The sequence below is a fragment of the Ciona intestinalis genome, chromosome 4 (assembly GCF_000224145.3).
Source record: "Ciona intestinalis chromosome 4, KH, whole genome shotgun sequence".
In the NCBI taxonomy this organism is placed as follows: domain Eukaryota; kingdom Metazoa; phylum Chordata; class Ascidiacea; order Phlebobranchia; family Cionidae; genus Ciona; species Ciona intestinalis.
Window position 1 is genome coordinate 582,523 of NC_020169.2, and position 19,837 is coordinate 602,359.

General features: G+C 34.0%; 3 protein-coding genes across 3 annotated transcripts; 2 read left to right on the top strand and 1 right to left on the bottom strand.

The window, feature by feature from the left end:
- Positions 1-1,673: 1,673 nt before the first annotated feature.
- On the bottom strand, positions 1,674-3,066 carry LOC104265592. The gene is made up of 6 exons (XM_026834068.1): positions 2,981-3,066; positions 2,836-2,921; positions 2,548-2,707; positions 2,330-2,470; positions 2,100-2,214; positions 1,674-1,878 (listed from the first exon to the last, which is right to left on the bottom strand). Exons 2-6 carry the CDS (start codon positions 2,919-2,921, stop codon positions 1,736-1,738), a joined length of 645 nt encoding a protein of 214 aa, XP_026689869.1. The 5' UTR covers positions 2,981-3,066; the 3' UTR covers positions 1,674-1,735.
- A 1,452-nt stretch (positions 3,067-4,518) lies between these two features.
- LOC100178123 (phytanoyl-CoA dioxygenase-like) lies at positions 4,519-7,595 on the top strand. The gene is made up of 8 exons (XM_002128352.4): positions 4,519-4,896; positions 4,955-5,072; positions 5,309-5,511; positions 5,575-5,614; positions 6,166-6,260; positions 6,608-6,795; positions 6,857-7,043; positions 7,267-7,595. The coding sequence occupies exons 1-8, from the start codon at positions 4,690-4,692 to the stop codon at positions 7,399-7,401; spliced, it is 1,173 nt and encodes a 390-aa protein (XP_002128388.1). The 5' UTR covers positions 4,519-4,689; the 3' UTR covers positions 7,402-7,595.
- Positions 7,596-9,148: 1,553 nt separating this feature from the next.
- On the top strand, positions 9,149-19,767 carry LOC100175816 (RNA polymerase-associated protein CTR9 homolog). The gene is given in 25 exon segments (XM_026834336.1): positions 9,149-9,449; positions 9,716-9,814; positions 9,872-9,973; positions 10,281-10,356; positions 10,359-10,417; positions 10,470-10,677; positions 11,006-11,154; positions 11,629-11,736; positions 12,009-12,116; positions 12,447-12,575; positions 12,888-13,019; positions 13,446-13,679; positions 14,094-14,277; positions 14,435-14,523; positions 14,759-14,944; positions 15,469-15,612; positions 15,833-16,042; positions 16,158-16,303; positions 16,598-16,669; positions 16,930-17,065; positions 17,161-17,298; positions 18,175-18,324; positions 18,682-18,851; positions 19,054-19,190; positions 19,575-19,767. Coding segments are annotated over 25 exon segments (3,333 nt in total). The 5' UTR covers positions 9,149-9,407; the 3' UTR covers positions 19,700-19,767.
- Positions 19,768-19,837: the final 70 nt, after the last annotated feature.

Consider the following 19,837-nt stretch of genomic DNA (forward strand, 5'->3'; position numbering starts at 1 on the left):
AAAGAGTCCATAAACTTTATAACTGTGTCCCATGCTTGTCCCATAACTTGATGCTAAATGAAGACTTCAATGTAGTGTTTCACTTTAGTATGCTATGGTTTTACAGCATAATATTACCTACTCTTTACTACAACGGTTGACTAAGCTCGATAAAAAAAACAAACCAGATTAAGTGACCAACAAAGCGGGCATTAATACGTATTTTATAACTTATGAAGATCAATGATGTATGAGCATTGAATATTCAAGTTTTTTTTATGAATCTATGAAACTCTTTTTAATTTTTCACACCCGCAAACTATAAAATTTCATTGGTTTACTATGATTTAGCGACCATTCCAAATTAGCACCTTAATTACTATTTCGGATTTTAAAAAATATATAGTACAATGGGGGAAGACGGGACACTGAAGCACATATTGCCAAATATTTCCCAAAACAAAATAGATGACGTTTTTTGGGTAATACCACGAATTAGTACTATCATTCCTTCATTATTTGACACCAATTTAATAAAATATAATAAAACACACGAGGAGTTATTTAGCGATCCGCACAACAGGTGAAATTTTACAAATTTGAAAACACATAGGATAAGATGGGACAGTTTAAAATCATTGTTAATTTTGATTATTAAATGTATTTATAAATAGGAATAGACGGAAATAACACGAAACAATACTGTACGGTTTGAAAATTAGGTCTAAACATTCTTTTTCTTGCCCTAATGCTATAATTTTTAACATGTTACCTATACATTATATTATTGCATAACAATTGGTATTGTTTGAACGACAATGAGTAATGTTCGAACATCAATTGATAAATATTGTATCCTACAAATGTATATGAACTTGTAATAGCAGACAATTGATAATAACTATTGATAAAGTTTTTATTTTTGCTACAAATTGGGTATTACTACTCTGTTTTTGGCACAAACTACTTCTTATAAATTATCACCAAGTGCAATAGACCAAATTTCGCATATACTTTGAAAATATATTTTTTTATTATATCAGTATCTTGTCGTTGAAAACCCCTTAGGTATAAATTACTAAATTAAAAGAAAATCTTTCAAAGTTTGGCAATGAAAACATACAAAACTACAATGTGGGGGAAGATGGGACTCTAAATTGAAATATATTTACATTAGCAGTATTCTGCAACTTGTAGTTAACCTACCGAGTTTAACAATCTGTGCTAGTTTCTTCGCCATGTAAACTTCATATATATAACGTTAAACCGATATTTTTTTGTTGTTTTTATCTCAAAATAAAGTCATATCATCGTATCTTAAGTATACGATGGTCATATTGGCCCCTGCCTATTTTTCATGCTTATATCTCAGTGTTTTTTTACAAAACTAAAACTAGTTTTATGAGACAAAATCAAACTGTACGAAATATTCAAGGTTGTTTTATGAAGCTATGAAACTTTTAATGTCTAAAATTTAAAAAATGTCGTCTGACAAAGTGTACCGTCTCCCCCCACATTATATACTCTCAAACCTTATTAGTTAACAGCACTATAAAGAAATATATTAAAACATACGAGTGCTACTTAGCTTTCTGTAAACAGCATGGGAGGGGTGTGGTCTACTTAAAGTCCTTGATTAATAAAATTGGCACCTTATATCAGAAGGCCCATATAGGCAAAGTAAGCCAATCTAAGAACTAGAAGGATGGTTGTATTTATTGAATTTATTTAGAATATTGTGTAATGAACATGGAAATTACTCTTTCAGCAATTCTTCCATCAGATCAGTTTCATCTTGATGAGAAAGCTCAGCGTCAACCGAGTTTTCTTGAGAAAGCTCAGCGTCAACCAAAAGGCTGTTACTGTCTTCAACTTCGTCTTCCCCAAGATCGACAGAACCTTGGAAACGTGACGTCATCACATTTTTATCGTGACGTAGCTCTTTTATTTTAAATTATTTTAAAAAAATTGTTTTATAATTATTTTAAAGACAAGTTTGTGTAAAATTATTCGTTTGAAGTGTCGTGCCAAGAAGTCAATTCCACACCATGGCATTAGTGATTAACATTAAGCACATTTTTTATCTTGTTATAAATGCTACTATATATTTATTTACTTACTATCAGCAATCAGAGCATCCATATTTTCCACCATTGCTCTTGCATCATCTGCTTTTAAAACTTTCGCCAACGTAGTTTCGGCTTGTTTCAAATTTCGTTCGTAAGCCTCGAAATCCTACAACAACAACCATGTGTGTTGGTTATGTTGGTTATGTAATATGTGTTGGTTATGTAATAATTTGTGTGTTGGTTATGTAATATGAAAATAATATGTATATTCGTCAACGTACCGATTGCATTAGCTCTCTGAGTTGATGGGGCATCATGTCTCCATGTAACTTTTTAAACACTTTGCATCCGACATTAATCAACTTGGCTGCCATCATTATCTTTCCATCATCATATTCAGGTGAGCTAGACGTTTCGGTCATCTGTTAAAACGTATTATATTAACTAAATTTGAAATAAATATTGCACATTATAAGCTTCGTTTCTTTAAAATAAATACCTTTAGTTCATCTGCCAACAGTTTCAGTTGGTCACCAGTCACACACGCGTACGCTTTGTTGTAAACGGTACAACCTTTGTTGATAAAATGTCCAACTTTCTTCACGCCTTTAACAATAGTTCTCCCAACACGTTTTACAAAACGACCAACTTTTCTCAGCCTGCAATAATACAAATACTGTCGTGAACAGAAACAACGTTTATAAGCCGCGTTTTAAATGGGCAATCTAGCCATACGAAATGAAATTATTAACAGAATATACATTAAAGTATTGCATTATAAGCATACCATCTTCTACGCCTCCCACCCCAAAAAGCATCAGAAGAAACTATTACACCGACAATGAGCACAGTGAGTATGAGTTTCCAATTCATCTGAAAACAAATAAGGAATATAAACTTAAATACATTCGTACCATTTCATACAAACTTACCTTGTTATGTTGTTTGCAGAATATTCTGGTAAAATATCTGTATATTGGGCTATTTGCTGTTCTTTTATAGAGGTATTTTATGAGTGACTATATTGCGCCCACTTCCGTATTTATTGTATAAAAGCATAGGAATAGTTTGAATGAGTGTTATGATCCTACTTTACCTTTGGGTGCGCACCGGTTTAGGGCCTATGAATAATGCCGATATTTGTTGTTATTGCAAAACACCATGCGGGAACTTTGCAAAGCCGGATGTTTGGGCAGCAGTTTTTAAAATTGTCACAATAAAGTATATCAGTGTGGCGAAAGGAAAGACCCATTACATAATACATCTGTTTATTTATACAAGGAAATATTTACTCATCAACTATAAACCGGAATGCCCTCATATGCTGGGCCGAAACGAAAAGCTGCACATATATATTCATATTTAAATTTTAAACGGTAGTATAATAAAGGTTTCGCTTTTTATAAACCCTATGCCTGCTTACGCGTTACCGCGTTTATTAAAAATAGCACAAGAGTCACCGACGATCGTTTCTATCTACTAAACACGACACCGGACATTCGTAATGGAGCAGTATATTTTATCTTTGCAGGTGAGACTCTCTGACGCAACAGTACGCCGGAGGGAGCGTATCAACATATCAAAAACATAATGGTTTGTTTTCATTTAATGCAGTTCATTTATATTACCTTCACTTCACAAAAAATATACAAATCAAGTTATGTGTTTGGATTCTATGTAGACTAGTCCATGACTTGTATATACATAACTTAGTAGATAGCGGTTCCGCAACAAATGTAAGGAAAAAACACACTTCATAACATCCCGTTGCTTCAGTGTTATGAAACTTGTGGTTAACGGGCATGCGACTTTTACACAAAGGGTGAATCAACATTTAACGAACCGCACGATCTATTTACCGCTGTAAACTTTTCCTGATCCATAAAATTTCCCTTCCTATTTTCACGTCACTATAGAGTTTCATGCGTTGGAGGTTTATTTCCTTCCTTCGCTTTTGCATATTTCTTCCTTTGATAAATCTCTACTGCCATCTATGTGGAACAGCGCAAGGCGTTCAAGTCTGAAACAGTCCAGAAACTTTATTACAGTGTACAAGAACTAAGTAACTTTATCACTGATTTTGTATTTACTTTAATTGAAGTATATGGAACATTAAACTATTTATAATATGTTAACCAAACGACGCCCAATTCATTGCTACATCATATCGTTATTTACATAACTTGTTTATTATGTCATAACGGCATCCTTTTACTTAGGTTGGGGTAATACCTGACTCGGAGTAATACAGGTGCTTAAATTTAAATCTTATTTTGCGGTCGGGTTTGTTTCCCTTGTGTAGTGTGACCACACGTTTCTGTGGCACAATGTGGATATGAAATAGGACACTTGTATCTTAATTTCTGAAGTTACCATGTCACGCGAAGATAAATAATTACCAACTCTTGCTGATATGCATATATAACCGATAGTGAACTCGTATATAATAGCAGCAAGTGCGGTTTATTGTTGTGCACCGTCAGGAAAAGGAGTTTGTCAAAGACAAACACAAGAGCGATAAGCAGAACTTAGTTCTTTGAAACTATAGTGTGACAAATGGTTAGTGGATAGTTACACTACAGTACAGTATATTGCGAGGAACTATTGCATAGCCTATATACAGGTTTGCAACATATCAGACATGGATAAGCGAAAAAAAGGCTCCAATTCTACACAAAAAGCGAAAAAGAGTAAAGTTACTGAAGAAAGCAGTTTTGATGCCCAGTTTGCGTACCTTAAGGACGACGTGGATCCAGCTCCAGAGGTTTATACGAAGAAACCGGTTCAGCCGACAGAAGTAAAACCTGGTCAACTAACTCCTAAACAAGTGGACGAATACTTCGATAAAGTAAGTATACGTATTTTTAATAAAAACCGTTATGTTGTTCCCGTTTATGTTTTGGCAGGGTTTTCTGTTGGTCAAAGACTTTTTTAAACCGGAACGTTTGAACAAAGTAAGAAAAGCAGTCGACCAGCTAGTGGACGAACTTGTAAACAAATTATACGATGCTGGAAAAATTAAAGGTGAGATATTAAATCATCGTTTGTATGATGGTTTTAACCGATAATACTTCTGACAGGCAAGCGGGGTATATAGTAACAATATAGAATTGTGTTACAACTCTTTATACAACGGCATTTTATGCAGAGGAAGTATAGTGATAACTTGGTGTCACTTTTGTTACTCAGCGAGTGTCCTATTAAAACGTTATAATTTACTGTGGAGCCAAATAGAAGCAATTGGTATTTCAATTTTACAGATAAACATGCCGACAAGGACTTTTTTACCAGACTAAGTTACATAGAGAAGCAGTTCAAAGGCACCAGTGTAATTCTACATAAACGGGGAGTTTTACATGACGAGTTCAAGGCTCTCTGGAGTGACGACAAACTATTAAATGTGGTCGAACAGCTCATTGGGCCTGATATAGCCGGTCACCCCGTATGGAACTTGCGAACAAAGGTTTTGTTTTTGTGTTTTTTTTCTTCACTATACTATATGTTATCCGTTTGCTTACTCACACAGACACCACATAACGAGCAAGCCACCGTACCATGGCACCAAGGTCAGTGTGTTTTAATATATTTGCATTGTATCGCACATAAACGAATCAATATCACTTATTAACCCTCGCGTATTGGAGCAATGGAGGTCGCTGTGACACGGATGTTCTGTTTCGTACATCTCGTACCTGCGTATCGTATATCAAAATTATCGGTGGTTGCTTTTTTGTGTTTGCCTGTTCATTTGTATAGGTCAACAGTGACCACTGAGTCAAAGCAATGCTCAGTTAGTGTCTTGCCTAAAGACACACATGTTGTCTGCCTTTAAAATCACCTGATTAAGGCAACAAGTGCTATAATAACCATTAAGTAATATGTGCCGAATTAAAGCGCCTGTATCAGTTGCGTGTCTATAGCAGCGCATATATAGAGTATAGAGTAAGATGGGACACCTTTTAACTCTATTTTCTCGTCCTATTTAGTAGTAAACATAAAAAAATCAAAGAATTATAAAACTATATTCCCACGGTTCCCGTAAACCGCTGTTAATTGTTTACGATCGGGATATTTGGATATTATGTGATAAAGGTGTCCCATCTCATTCTTTTTACAGATAACGCTTACTTGGAACCACGAAGTTTAGAAGTACACCAGCTGACTGCTTGGATTCCTCTGGTTGATGCAAATATGGTCAACGGTTGCATGCAGGTGATATGGTGTGCCACATTATATTGTAATAAAACAGGACCCCAAGTCGCTCAGCTGAACAAACAGCTATAAGCTTAAGTAACTTCAGCACCAGTGATTATTTAGCATGTTCGTAATATATACTACGGAGGAAGAAAATGGGACACTTTTAGCACATAATATACAAATATCTTAATCGTGTTTTAAACAATTAAGAACGGACTATGGGAGTTGCTGTGAGGATAGGGTTTAAAATTATTTAAATGTTCTTGGTTTATTATATTAAATTGAACCAGAAAGCAAAATAAATGTGTGCCCCATCTTCCCTAACCCTATTATATTCTATAAAATTTATAACAACTTGATAGTTGGCTACCGGTGGCCACAGAGCAGGAAAGACATTGAAACACACATGCTGTGCTGGTGGGACATGGTACGTGGAGATGCAAGAGAAAGACTTGGACCAGCTAGGGGTCGATGCCAGCAAAGATATTGTCACATGTGAGGTTCCTTATGGTGGTGTCCTGTTCCTCAACAATGCAATTCCACATCAGAGGTACGAGTTATAGCAAGCCTGTTGTTGGGAGCCATGCTGAATTTTGGTAAAAATATTACAGCTTGGAAAACTTATCCGATATTATTCGGTGGAGTTTAGATCTAAGGTGGCAGAGACCGGACAAGCCAAATGGTTTCTATGGTATTAAGGATTGCGTCGTGATGAGAAAAAAAGATGATCCGAAATATGTTATTGACTGGAGCGAGTTGTCGGGATGCTGTAGAAGTCAACTACAAATGAAGAAAGTGGTAAGTATGTTAAGATGTCCGAGGTGGTTACATGCCAAATTGAAGTTATGAAAACCAAAACAAGTATTTAGGCCTATACCTAACAATATATTCATGTGGCTTGGCAATGCAATACGACAGCGGGTTACAAGACATCTTACAGATGTCATACTTGGAATAATTTAACTAAAGTGCATCAACTCTATGATTGCAACTTGAACACTTTGCGTTTACAATTGAATAGGATGAGGATGATACGGATCTTCACCCAGAAATCGCAGGGCCATGGATGAAACGGTGGGACATTGTGCATCATAATCGTCATACTGAGCTCTTGAATCATCACAAAGATACATATACTAGTTGGCACAAAGCATAACATCAACATTTTGTCTAAAATAGTTAACGTTTTAACACGTTGCTTGAAAATAAAAATGTAGTTATATAAAATAAATAATTCGGTGTAAATATTAATTTCCGAACCTTGCTAATTTCTATAGTAACACCTTTCACTTCGTCATTTGTCAAGAAAGGTAATTGCGACTCTTTGTGCAAATAAAGAGATCATAGGCTATACTGTTCGCAGTGTTCGAGGTGTTTGTGCTGATCACAAAAACCTAGAATTTTTTGGACACAAAGTGACCATACAGATGTTTTTCCGTCGAACAGTTGTTTTTGTTCCGTCGAACAGTTGTTTTTAATTATTCTTTGCATGACTATGTCCGCATCTATCGCCTAATTCTTCCCAATCTACAATATTTGACTACTGCGATTCAGATTAAAACAACAAGTCATAACAATCTCATATTAAGACGCTAACGGCTAGGCTACCGATTTCACTGCTAGAGATCGTTGAACTAGGGCTTAGCGTCTATACTCTATATACTTTAAGAGTGTGAGATTTTGACTCCGCACAACATACAATTGCCACGGTATCAATTTATTGCAGCGTTTTCTTTAAATGTACGACCGCTTACGTACTCAACCATAAGCAACTGATATAATTCTTAAGCTATAAAAGGCAACGTCACGCTCACGCAATTATCCAATCAACGGCACCACGCAAAACACAGGAATGTTACAGTAATGGAAAACCAAGGAATGCGCCATTGGCAATTAACACACGCTGTGTAACTTAACTTACACATGGAATAAAACATAAAACATGCTCGGAATAAAACAAATACGTGACATTATGGTCTACTTAATACAGTAGGCCATGGTGACATAAATATAATAATCCGTTACACTATTATAACTTTAAGTGGAATACATTAAAGCAACATCTCTTGTCTTATTGGTCACAATTAAAACCTACCACGACAACAATGTTAAAAAGTGCAAATGGATATTTGCACAACTTCTTTTTTTTTATTTTATAATGAAACGTCGCTATTCATTAAAAAGTATGCTCTCTTCTTTACTTAAACCACAATGTTTATTCTTATTGGGCACGTAGTGTTCTATTATTTCATGCTTAAAAAAATAGAATCAAAAAGTGAAATGATGCGACTGAGCTATAATATAATAAATCTTATGTTTTAGATTTGGTTCAGCATACATTACATTGCAACCTTATAATGTAACATGTCGGATATTTTTTAGAAAAAAATATATCTATGTTCTTAGCTTCAGTGCGCTGCTCTGTGTTGTTGTATTTTTTGTATGTATGTATGTCACGGTGTGCGTGTTAGAGTTTTAACTTATGGTATCAACTAAAGATGTATGGCCTACAAGACTATAATGATAGAAGAATTACTTCTTTTTTTTGTAAAGAATATATCGAATGGGTGCTAGTGAAGAATCTTCCCCCCACCTTATTTGCTAACCACTAACCCCTATAACCACTAACCCCCTAACCATCAACACCTAACCCCCTAACCTGGGTGTTAGGGTTAGTGGTTGGAAAATAAGGGGGGGGGGGATTCTTCACTAGCACCTAATATTTGATTATTTGTGATAAATTTACTGTTCCCCTTGAACTTTTGTTCTTACAAACACGGACTTTTACTAATGGTATGGATGAGCCATCTTAGTTATAATTAGACATCTTAAACTACCATAACTCTGATCCTTTAATGTTGTAGGAGAGTAGTTTACTTATCTCACTGTCAATGTTTTCCAGCAACTTAATTTACTTTTTTTTCATCAGAATTTAAATAAAGGCTGCTATACTGGGCATGGGAGAAATTCGTGATTGGTGGAGTAATTTACCTGGAAGAAAACGTTTATATTACGGCTTCACTTCTTCAGCTGTTGTTTTGATCATTGCACTTGAAATTTATAAACAAAAAAGGTTTTTGTACGACCCAGAAAAAAAGAAGAAAGTTAAGATTTCCAAGTGGGACTGAATCTTTGCTGATTTATCCTCCCAATAATAACAATATGGCCACGTCAGTTGAAATTCCTCTTCGTGATACTGATGAAGTAAGTTTTGTTAAATTTTTAAACACTAATGTAAATGTACCAATGTTTTATTAAGATTGTCTTTTTTATATGTGACCTTCCAAATGCACATATATTATATATTTTGTTTTTTTATTATATTCTTGTTAAAGTTTCATTATTTGCTATTTTATTTTTACATTTTGGCATTTTACGCAATTTAAGTCTGTTTGAAAGCACTGTTTTTAATATTATGTCTAAACAACTGTTTATATATTACTGATGTAACTTTCCGTTATTACATTCAGGTAATTGAGTTGGACTTATCACAACTGCCAGATGGTGAAGAAGTTCTGGGAATTTTAAAGCAAGAGAATACAACATTGAATATATGGCTCACATTGGCAGTAATTTTTTTTTTTTTTCATTTATGTCCTAAGTCTTTACCTTGGTTTAATTTTCAGTTAGAATATTACAAACAAGATAAAGTTCAAGATTTTGTTCAAATATTAGAAACGGCTCGAACTGGTGCAAATCTGGATTATCCAAATCATGAAAAAGATCAGGTTTCCTTCTTTGTTCACATTTCTAAATAAGTTACTTTTATACTAGATGAGGTACAGTTCAATACTTGTGTATTATTGGAGATACTGCAAAATAATTAGTTAATACATCATGATCATCCCAGTACACATGATTATTCCATAAGATAAGCAGTTACATTACAATAATACATATGAATGCAATTTACAGCATAGTTGGGCAATATTAGAACGTCTCTGTAATTTAAAAGCAGTTATGGCATTTACTGCAAAAAATAAAAACAACTGAAAAATATATGTACATATTTAACTAAATGGGCCTATATTCCAGATGACATGTTTGGACACCCTGGCAGCATATTACGTGCAACAGGCACGAAAGGAAAAGAACAAAGACCGCAGAACTGAGTATTCATGCAAGCCACCCAGTTGTATACAATGGCTGATAAAATTATCATGTACGATCAGGTGTGTTGCCAAATATATATTTAATAGATTTGAGTTAATTTTTTCCTGACAGAACCATTTGCTCGGTCGTGCGTGTTTCTGTTTGCTCGAGGGAGACAAAATGGATCAGGCTGATGCTCAGTTTAACTTTGTAATGAACCAATCTCCTGATAACATTCCATCTCTTCTTGGAAAAGCTTGTATTTCGTTCAACAAGAAAGATTACAAAGGAGCGCTTGCTTATTATAAGAAGGCATTAAGGACAAATCCAAACTGTCCAGGTATAAGCTGTGGACCTGTGGTGTTTTATATTGTAATTCTAATAAATATGTAGCATGCTTCATAGTTTAACACTAAACTTTGGTTTATTAGTGTAATTATTGTTTCACTTATTATCCGATAGATATGTTAACAACCAGTTATGTTTTTGTTAGGTTGGAGCATATCAACGCTTTACCACTTTACACTAAGTTTTAGTTATCCAAAAATAATAAAAAATATATAGAGATATATCTACTGTAATACTGTATAGCTTATCTTGGTGTTGCAAAAATTACTTTAACCTAAAATGTGGATTTTTTCCTAATTTAATAACGAATTCCTACTTAGCTGATGTGAGACTTGGCATGGCACATTGCTTTTACAAGTTAAACAAGTTGGATCGTGCAAGACAAGCATTTGAACGAACACTTGAACTTGATCCAACATCTGTGGGTGCCTTGGTTGGAATAGCTCTGCTTGATCTTAACAACAAGGATGTAAGTTGACCAATTTTGTAAATTAAGAATATATTATATTTTTTTATATTATATTATAGATAAAACAACTAAACCCTTTGTTAACTTTCATGTTTGTAATTATCTATAGACCTATTTATATTATTATGTATATTATATATACATTGAAAGATTTTTGTGTATAAAATGGACGCTATCGCCACGACCAACTGTTTTAGACAGGCGTTATGTTGTGACCTGGTCTTGGATAAATAGGCTGTCTAGCATTCGGCACATAATAACTGTTTTGGAACTACTTTTGCAAAGCACTTTGTGTTTTAAAACTACAAACAAAAGATATGTTAACTAAATTAATCTAATTCTTCCATTTTATGTCTGTGCTGATTAGTGGATACTAGTATTTACCACCAATAAACTGCCAACCCAGATTTACTGACCCCTATTATGTGATGTTTATGTTATAGTTGTTGATAACATTATGCTTCCAATACTTAGGTTGAATCAATAAGAAATGGAATCAAGCTTTTATCAAAAGGTTACCAGATAGATCCCAGTTGTCCGATGGTGTTAAACCATCTTGCCAACCATTTCTTTTTTAAGAAGGTAAATTACACTAAAGTCATTGTACAGCATTATTATTTGAATCTAATAAAACTACTGGAACGTTTATTTTACGTAACGATGTTTCAGCGTTTATTTTTTAGGGTTTTTAAAATATAAACTTAATAAAACAGTAAGAGTAGGAATATGTATATAATATGAATAATATTCTAATTCATATAACTATAAAATATATAAATTGAGTAATTGCTTTTATTGTTTAGTATTGCAGTAAACAAGAGTTTTGTGTTTAAAATTAAATTTCAACTTGTTAGGATTATGAGAAAGTTCAGCATCTTGCTCTTCATTCGTTCCATAACACAGAGAATGAGGCGGTTCAAGCTGAGAGTTGCTATCAACTTGCTCGAAGCTTCCATATACAGGTTGGTTGTGATTAAAATGAAACAATTATTAAAAACTAAACCTAAAAATTCATGTAAACTAGAAGCTAAAGCTGTGTCCCAGCTTATTTAAGTGAATTAAAAAATGTTTTTATAAACACTACTTTGTGAATATTTCAGTTGATTTCTGTGCTTTAATATTCCAAGTTCTCGTAGATTAAAAAATTTAGGTTTTATTTGAAATGAAAGTGTGTTTTTCTTGTATATTTGTTCTAAAGAAACATGTATTCCCTATTGCACTGTGTGTTTTTGTTGCTATTGCTGCTTAACTTATTTTCCATGGCTTTAACAGCAATTTTTAAACATTTCCAGGGTGATTTCGACCAAGCATTCCAATATTACTACCAAGCCACACAGTTTGCATCACCAACGTTTGTCCTTCCATACTATGGTCTGGGACAAATGTACATTTATAAGGGTGATGAACAAGACAGGGAAAGGGTGAGTTTCTTTGACATCTATATTTTTTGATTAAAAAATAGTTTTAATTTGTTAAATTGAGTAGATATGCTGTCTCAACTGTCAACCTTTGACACACATTTCAAAACATTCAGCAGCAGTTACACCTCAGTCCTCACCTGCCCCATCAATAAACAAATGTTTGTATTTCATAGTAATGTGTGTTAGTTTATTCAATGCTTTTTAACAATCAATCTCTAAAAGATACAATGCCATGTGGTGAGGTCTACTTGTGAATCCCAATGGTTTAGAAACTCTGGTTTATTCTGACCTTTAATGTTATTTTGTTTTTAGGCAGCTGAGTGTTTTGAAAAAGTATTAAAAGCTTATCCAAACAATTATGAAACTATGAAGATACTTGGCTCAATCTACACCCAATCTGATCATCCTGACAAACAAGATCTTGCTAAAAAGCATCTCAGAAAAGTAAGTCAAGTAATACTTAGTTTTGTAAAAAGGTGACATGTGGCTCCTAAGTAACTCCGTGTTCGATTAATATGTTGTTGATAGTTGTAGACTTGTAGTAACATAAATCCATGACCATGCAGGTGTAGCACAAAGCAATAGTTCTGTAACCACATGATACTAGGTTCAAAGCTTGATGTTGCTGCCCTTGTGTTTATGCTTTTTTTCAGCCAAACTAATTGCTTTAATCTAGTGGTTACTATAGGCCCCCAAATTGGCAATTACACAGAAAATAGGAAAAATAAATGATAATTTTTTAACTTAAAATTTGTACTTGCAAGTCGGAAGCAGGCATGGGGTGTATGAAATATAATACCAAGGTATAGAACTTAGAAGTAACTTGGCTAAAAATAAATAAAGTTTATTTAATGAAAAATATATTCAAAGGTAACGGAACAATATCCTGATGATGTTGAAGCATGGATCGAACTTGCTCAACTTCTTGAAAGACAGCAATCTACCACAACCACAGGCACCACAGATGGTGTACAAGGTGCATTAGGTGCGTATGGTACTGCTACATCACTAGTGCGTGATCGGGTCAAAGCTGATGTACCACCTGAGATATTAAACAATATTGCTGCTCTGCATTTTCGACTTGGGAATTTAAATGAAGCAAAGGTATCTTGTGCAATGTATCGGTTATTCATTCACATTCAATTTATCCATTACAATATTAAAGTTTATGGTAGCTTTAAAAAGAACTTAACACCCCTGGTTAACTTGTTCATGAATATAATAACCTGGATTTGTTTAAAAGTATTTACATCTCAGATCTGTTATTTTACTTTCTTACTTTGCAGTAATGTAACTCTAAAATATACAAGATCACTTAAATTTTCTTATTATCTCAATAGTTACTGTTAATTGATGTATTTAAATTTACTTATGTAATTCCAATGATTTTGCCCATTATACTGTACACTTGTGGACTTGTGGGCCTCTTGCACAATTTTAGCACAGTAACATATTTTGGCAACAAACCTTTTCCAACTACTGTCGTATATTTTGTTCTATTAGTTTTTTATTGTTTAGAAATATTACGAGGTTGCGTTAAAACGTTGTGGTGAAGAATCCACCCACGATGAGGTTTATTATAAATCAATCCTTGTTACCATGCAATATAACCTGGGTCGCTTATGTGAGGAGATGTATCAATTCGAAGATGCTGTCGATCATTATAAGAATATACTACGTGACCACTCTAATTATATTGACTGTAAGTACTATCTATATGTATATTTCATTATTTAAGAAAAAAATATGAACATTCAACAATTTTACCTTAATGAAAATAACTTGAATAGAATGTCAATACAAAAATACTGAAAATATTGTTTTTTAATTTATACATTTAACTTTGTTTGTATTGACAGGTTACTTGAGACTTGGGTGTATGGCTAGAGACAGAGGACAAATTTATGAAGCTTCTGAATGGTTTAAAGAAGCTCTGCAAATCAATTCAGTAATAAAATATATTTATGTGTATGAATGTCATTTATGTATGGCTGCTTGGACATCTTATTAGTGGCCACTTGGTTAGAATAATTAATTATTTTGTGTAAGGACACATGTGTTAATATAGCAGCATTAGGTGTCCAACTTGGCTATCTCTACTTCTAGCTATGAGACATGTGTTCTGACCACTATGCTGCAACACCGTCCAATATAATATTAATATATAAATGCTTACCAAACAGGAACACCCCGATGCTTGGTCCTTGATTGGAAATCTCCATCTTGCTAAGCAAGAGTGGGGACCTGGGCAAAAGAAATTTGAACGGATATTAAAACATGAACAAACACAAAACGATGCTTATTCTATGCTGGCTCTTGGTAATGTATGGCTGCAAACATTACATAACCCAACCAGAGATAAAGAAAAGGTTTGTTTTTATTGTTGTAAAACATGTTCATAGTTACTTAACTTACTGTCAGTGTCTCCAATTCACTTACCTTGTTCATGAATTCCTAAATTTCATTTACACTTGTTTAAAATATCTTTATAGCAACGTAAGACATCAAGCACATCAGTGAAACTATAAAAAATATATTGTTTAGCATAATTTATGGCAAACTAGCAGTGCGTACAAAACATTTCATTCGTCTCTATTTTCTGTTAACATTGAAATTGTATTTACCCTAAAATGAAGTTGTGTTCGACATCAATTTAAAGCTGTAAATACAAGCTGACCATTCCTAAACTCGAACCACTAAATAACTATACCGTAATCCTATATAACCGTAATGCGTTCCGCCGTTCCACTAACCTGTAACCTGTAAGCCTTAATTTTAATGTTACGTTTGGTTTAAATCGTCAACTTAGAAATTTAGGGTTGAATATAGTGGAAACATAACCAACTGACACCTGGTTAAGAAGCACTTCTCTTACTTTATTTTTCTCTCGAAGGAAAAACGACATCAAGACAGAGCGCTTGCTATGTACAAACAAGTGTTAAGAAATGACCCAAAGAATATTTTTGCGGCTAATGGAATTGGGGCAGTTCTTGCACATAAAGGATATATCCGTGAAGCTCGAGATATATTTGCACAGGTGAGCTTTGTGGTGGATGTAAAATTCAACTTTAAACCACCCAAATATCCAAATAATGAATTAATAATTTTTACAATATTCATAATAGCTTTGTGCTGTTTATGGTAGTGTAATAGACTAATAGGCCAAAAATGTTCACTTTATTAATTAAACATGTAAGTTACAAAAACAATGGGCTTCCCTATCATTGCGCTATAATTATTTTTAGCATTTATTGCAGGTTCGTGAAGCCACAGCAGACGTACCAGATGTGTGGCTGAATCTTGCACACGTTTATATAGAACAACGCCAGTTTATAAGTGCAGTGCAGATGTATGAGAACTGTGCACGAAAATTTAAAAGAAGACAAGATCCTGAACTTCTTCTTTACCTTGCAAGAGCTTATTTCAAATGTGGAAAGTATCAGGAGTGTAAAAAGACGCTGCTACGAGTAAGTGCTCATGTTTTCGATACATACAGACCATGGCGCAACAATTACTAAATAGTTCCATATAGTTACAACTTACAAGTTTATTTTATGTATTTTTACATATATTTTGTCACAGGCACGCCATGTTGCCCCCCATGATACATCAGTGTTATACAACACATCAATTGTCCTACAACAACTTGCCACCTCTGCTTTACAAAATGAGAAAAGTGATTTAAAAACGGTCCTTGGTGCAGTGACCGAATTAGAACTCTCACAAGGGTAAGTTGTATGTTGTTGTGTTACTTGTATGCATGAATGCATAGGTTTGACAGGAATTCCATCATTTTAAACAGTTATATATGTTGTTGCGTAGCCGAAGGATTGGGTTTTGGGGTCAAGTCAGGCAACCTTGGTCAGATTTCAGTAATCCTAGTTAGAGGCAGTGTCAGTTATATTTGCTGCTTATTGTTAGAGATTTAAAGCTGTATGGTAAGACTTTTTAAAGCTTGCTCCACCACGTTTAAAGCAAATTCTTCCATAGTCCACATCTGACCCAGTTTCAACATTTCTTAGATACTTCACCTACTTAAGCAAAAATGGAGATCGTATGAAGTTTGATCTTAACCAAGCTGCTAAGGAATCGGGGTGAGAATATTTTCCAAATACTTGTTATAGACCAAAGGTGTGGTGTGTTTCTGCCAATAATATTCAGTTTAAGGCTGAATGTTGCTAACATTGTGACCTTAATAAAAAAATCACAAGTTACTTATCAGGTAGCTTGAAAATAAGGCACCTGTGCTGTAATGTCTGAAGCTTCAATGCCATGTGAGGATAAATAAGTGACATTCATTTCATGATATGAATATATAAGTATCACCGCACCGACTAACAAGTTTATACTTCAGGAAATGTCGAGATTTGCTCTCACAAGCTCAGTATCATGTGTCTCGTGCTCGGAGGCAAGATGAGGATGAGAGGAAAATGAAGGAGGACCAGGAGCGAGAGAAATCTGCTCTTCGTGAAAAACAACTTGAAGAAGAGGTGGAAAAATATGAGTTTAAGAATATTCAATTTTTTGGTTGCTTTAAATTTTTAAATAAAAAAGCACTTTTATAATTTGAATTTTTCTTGAACAGCGAAGTAGAATCCGAGCTCAGGAAGAAAAGATGCGAGCACTGATGGAGCAAAGAGCTCAAATTCAAGATAAAAACAAAGCATCGATGGCAAAGAAGATGGTGGAAGATGAAGCTCCGAAGAAGAAGTCCGGAGGAAAGGTAAGAAGATGTTGTTGATTTAAAATCATCATGTTTTGTGTTGATTTTATACTGGAGTGTCAGATTTTGTATATGGTGTTCAGAAGACACTTTAAAACTGCAATTTAAAAGCTAGCAATTCAAACCCAACTTAAAAAGGAAGTTGGATGCTAGGAGTGGTAGCCAAGGTTAGGGCAACATGGTTGGTAGAATATAGTAGGATGGGGAAGATGGGACACCTTTAGCATATAATATTCAAATAGCCTGATCATGTTTTAAATAATTAACAACGATATATGGGAGTCGTGAGGATATAGTTTTATAATTCTTTGAATGTTCTTCGTTTACTACCAAAAGGTACGAGAAAGTAGAGTCAAAATGTGTCCCATCTTCCCCCACCCTACTATATATGTTATGATGCTGATAGTGAGGGAAGTATTATGAGTTATTTATAAGTTTTAGGTTGTTAGCTAGGTATATTAACTAAGCAACATGTTATTAAAATACATTTGAGATCTTAATTAGTTAGCTAGAAAATAGTCAGTGTTTCAGTTTCTTACCAGAAAAGAAAAAAGAAAAGAGGTTATGGAAAGGCAACTAAACAGCGTAAAAGATTAAAAGTAAGAATATAATAGAATAATGAAGCACATTCACATTACTACCATTGCTTTTATAAAATAAAGACATAAAATAATATTGTATGTTCTATGTTGTATTATTGCTCTTTTTTATTTATAAACTATTTAAACAAATAAATTGTGATTGCCAGTCATGTGTTAGATTTAAAAACTTTCTGTTTTTATATCAACATGAAAACTGCAATGTCTTTGTGAACAGCAATGTATGTGAAGCAGTTATTTTAGTGATCATTTTTAATCTGTTGATCAAATTATCTAGAGAAAACAAAAAGTTCAAGATGATTTTGTGAACGATGGATCGAGTAGTGATGCCATTGTTACAAAGAAGAAGAAGGGAGATCCTCAAGGGAAAAAGAAGAGGAAGCTTAAAACAAAGAAGGAACGTGGTGGAGATAGACAAGGATCAAATGTAAAACATATTATTTTGGGGTTTCTAGGGTTAGGGTAAACTTGGTTTTGTTTATCTGTTAGTGGTACTTCAAAATTTTTTTTAAACTTACTAAATCTTTTTATAAATTATTGTTAGTAACACTATGGGTTAAAGTTTGTAGCCTGGAAAAACTTTGAGAGCCTTATTTATATCACAAACCGCATGACACAGTGGTTGATCGCACTTTTAACCTGAGGATACAAGGTTCGAAACATAATATTTTATGAGGTGTATGAAATATGGCACTTTTGCTATAATGATAATCCATAAACACCAGGATAAATAAATGACATTTTTTTCATTCACTTACACAAGCCTCATGACTATGCATTCTAGGATGAAAGTTCAGATGAAGAGAAAAATCCATCAAAGAGAAGTAAAAAGTTTTCATCGAAGAAGCAGGAGCAGTTGTCGGCCAAACAGAAGGGGAAGATCAAGTCCCGAGCTTACATATCTAACTCTGATTCTTCATTGTCATCAGACGACAACCAACCATCACAAGAAGGGTATTTTAATTCCTTATTAAAGTTCGGTGGTCAACAAAACAAGTTTACTTATTTTTCTATTAAAGATTTAATTTTTAAAACTGATTCATATTGAGAACACGGAAGTTTAAAAAATGTATGTTTAGGTCAAAAACAAAGATATTTTATAGTGTTAACCATTTTTATTGTTTTGTTTGATAATAAAGTTATACTTTATGTTCAGGGAGACCAATCCTGCACCTGCTGCAGAGTTGGCATCATCTTCAGATGAGAATCCAGATCAACAACAGCAAGACTCTGATGCAGGAAACGTTTCATCATCATCTAATGAAAATGATCTGGCACACAACTCTGATCAAGGTAAAAATCACAACTTCTAAAAATCTTCTAAAAAGTAAAAAGCTTTATCACACTGCGCTTCCCATTTTATCAGATGGCTGTTAATACGAATAGCCAAGTTAAGAGGATGGCAGAGTGTATTGTAACGTTGACATTGATAAAATCTTATTTTTTTTCTGTTTTAACACAAGAACCTGTTTTTATATTCAATGTTAAAAAAACTGTGGTTGCCAAATCTACACCCTTTTCACTCATGATAGACATGTAACCTTGTAGTACTGTCTATGTAACCTTGTAGTTTTGCAACCAAAACAAACTCCCAAGGCTGCTATTTACTAATTGGCTTCCAGTAAATTCAAATAGCTTGTTAAATGAATAATTCTAAATTGAATTGAATTCATTTAGAAGGTAAAGAAGAGGTGGATGGTGGTAGTGGAGCAGGATCTGATGATGAAGAAGTTGTTGCATCAGATGATCCACAAGAAGATGCAGAGGAGCAAGCATCTAGCAGTGATGCGCAATCAGATTAAAATGAATTTGTGTTGAATACTGAATAAAATTTTGAATTGTTTTGGAATAAAATACTGCTATGTAATGTGGAGGATTCAAATTATTCGTTTGTTCATAGGCAATTAAAATTCATATAATTTGTAACAAAATGTAGGGGT

Bases quoted from the DNA above. Each gene is read 5' to 3' on its own strand.
- LOC100178123 (XM_002128352.4), top strand. From the start codon at position 4,690: ATGGATAAGCGAAAAAAAGGCTCCAATTCTACACAAAAAGCGAAAAAG. The intron at 5,073-5,308 runs GTGAGATATTAA...TCAATTTTACAG, and splicing joins CGATGCTGGAAAAATTAAAG to ATAAACATGCCGACAAGGAC. The intron at 6,261-6,607 runs GTGATATGGTGT...ACAACTTGATAG, and splicing joins TGGTCAACGGTTGCATGCAG to TTGGCTACCGGTGGCCACAG.
- LOC104265592 (XM_026834068.1), bottom strand. From the start codon at position 2,921: ATGAATTGGAAACTCATACTCACTGTGCTCATTGTCGGTGTAATAGTT. The intron at 2,215-2,329 runs GTACGTTGACGA...TTGTTGTTGTAG, and splicing joins TCAGAGAGCTAATGCAATCG to GATTTCGAGGCTTACGAACG. The intron at 1,879-2,099 runs GTAAGTAAATAA...CACGTTTCCAAG, and splicing joins GGATGCTCTGATTGCTGATA to GTTCTGTCGATCTTGGGGAA.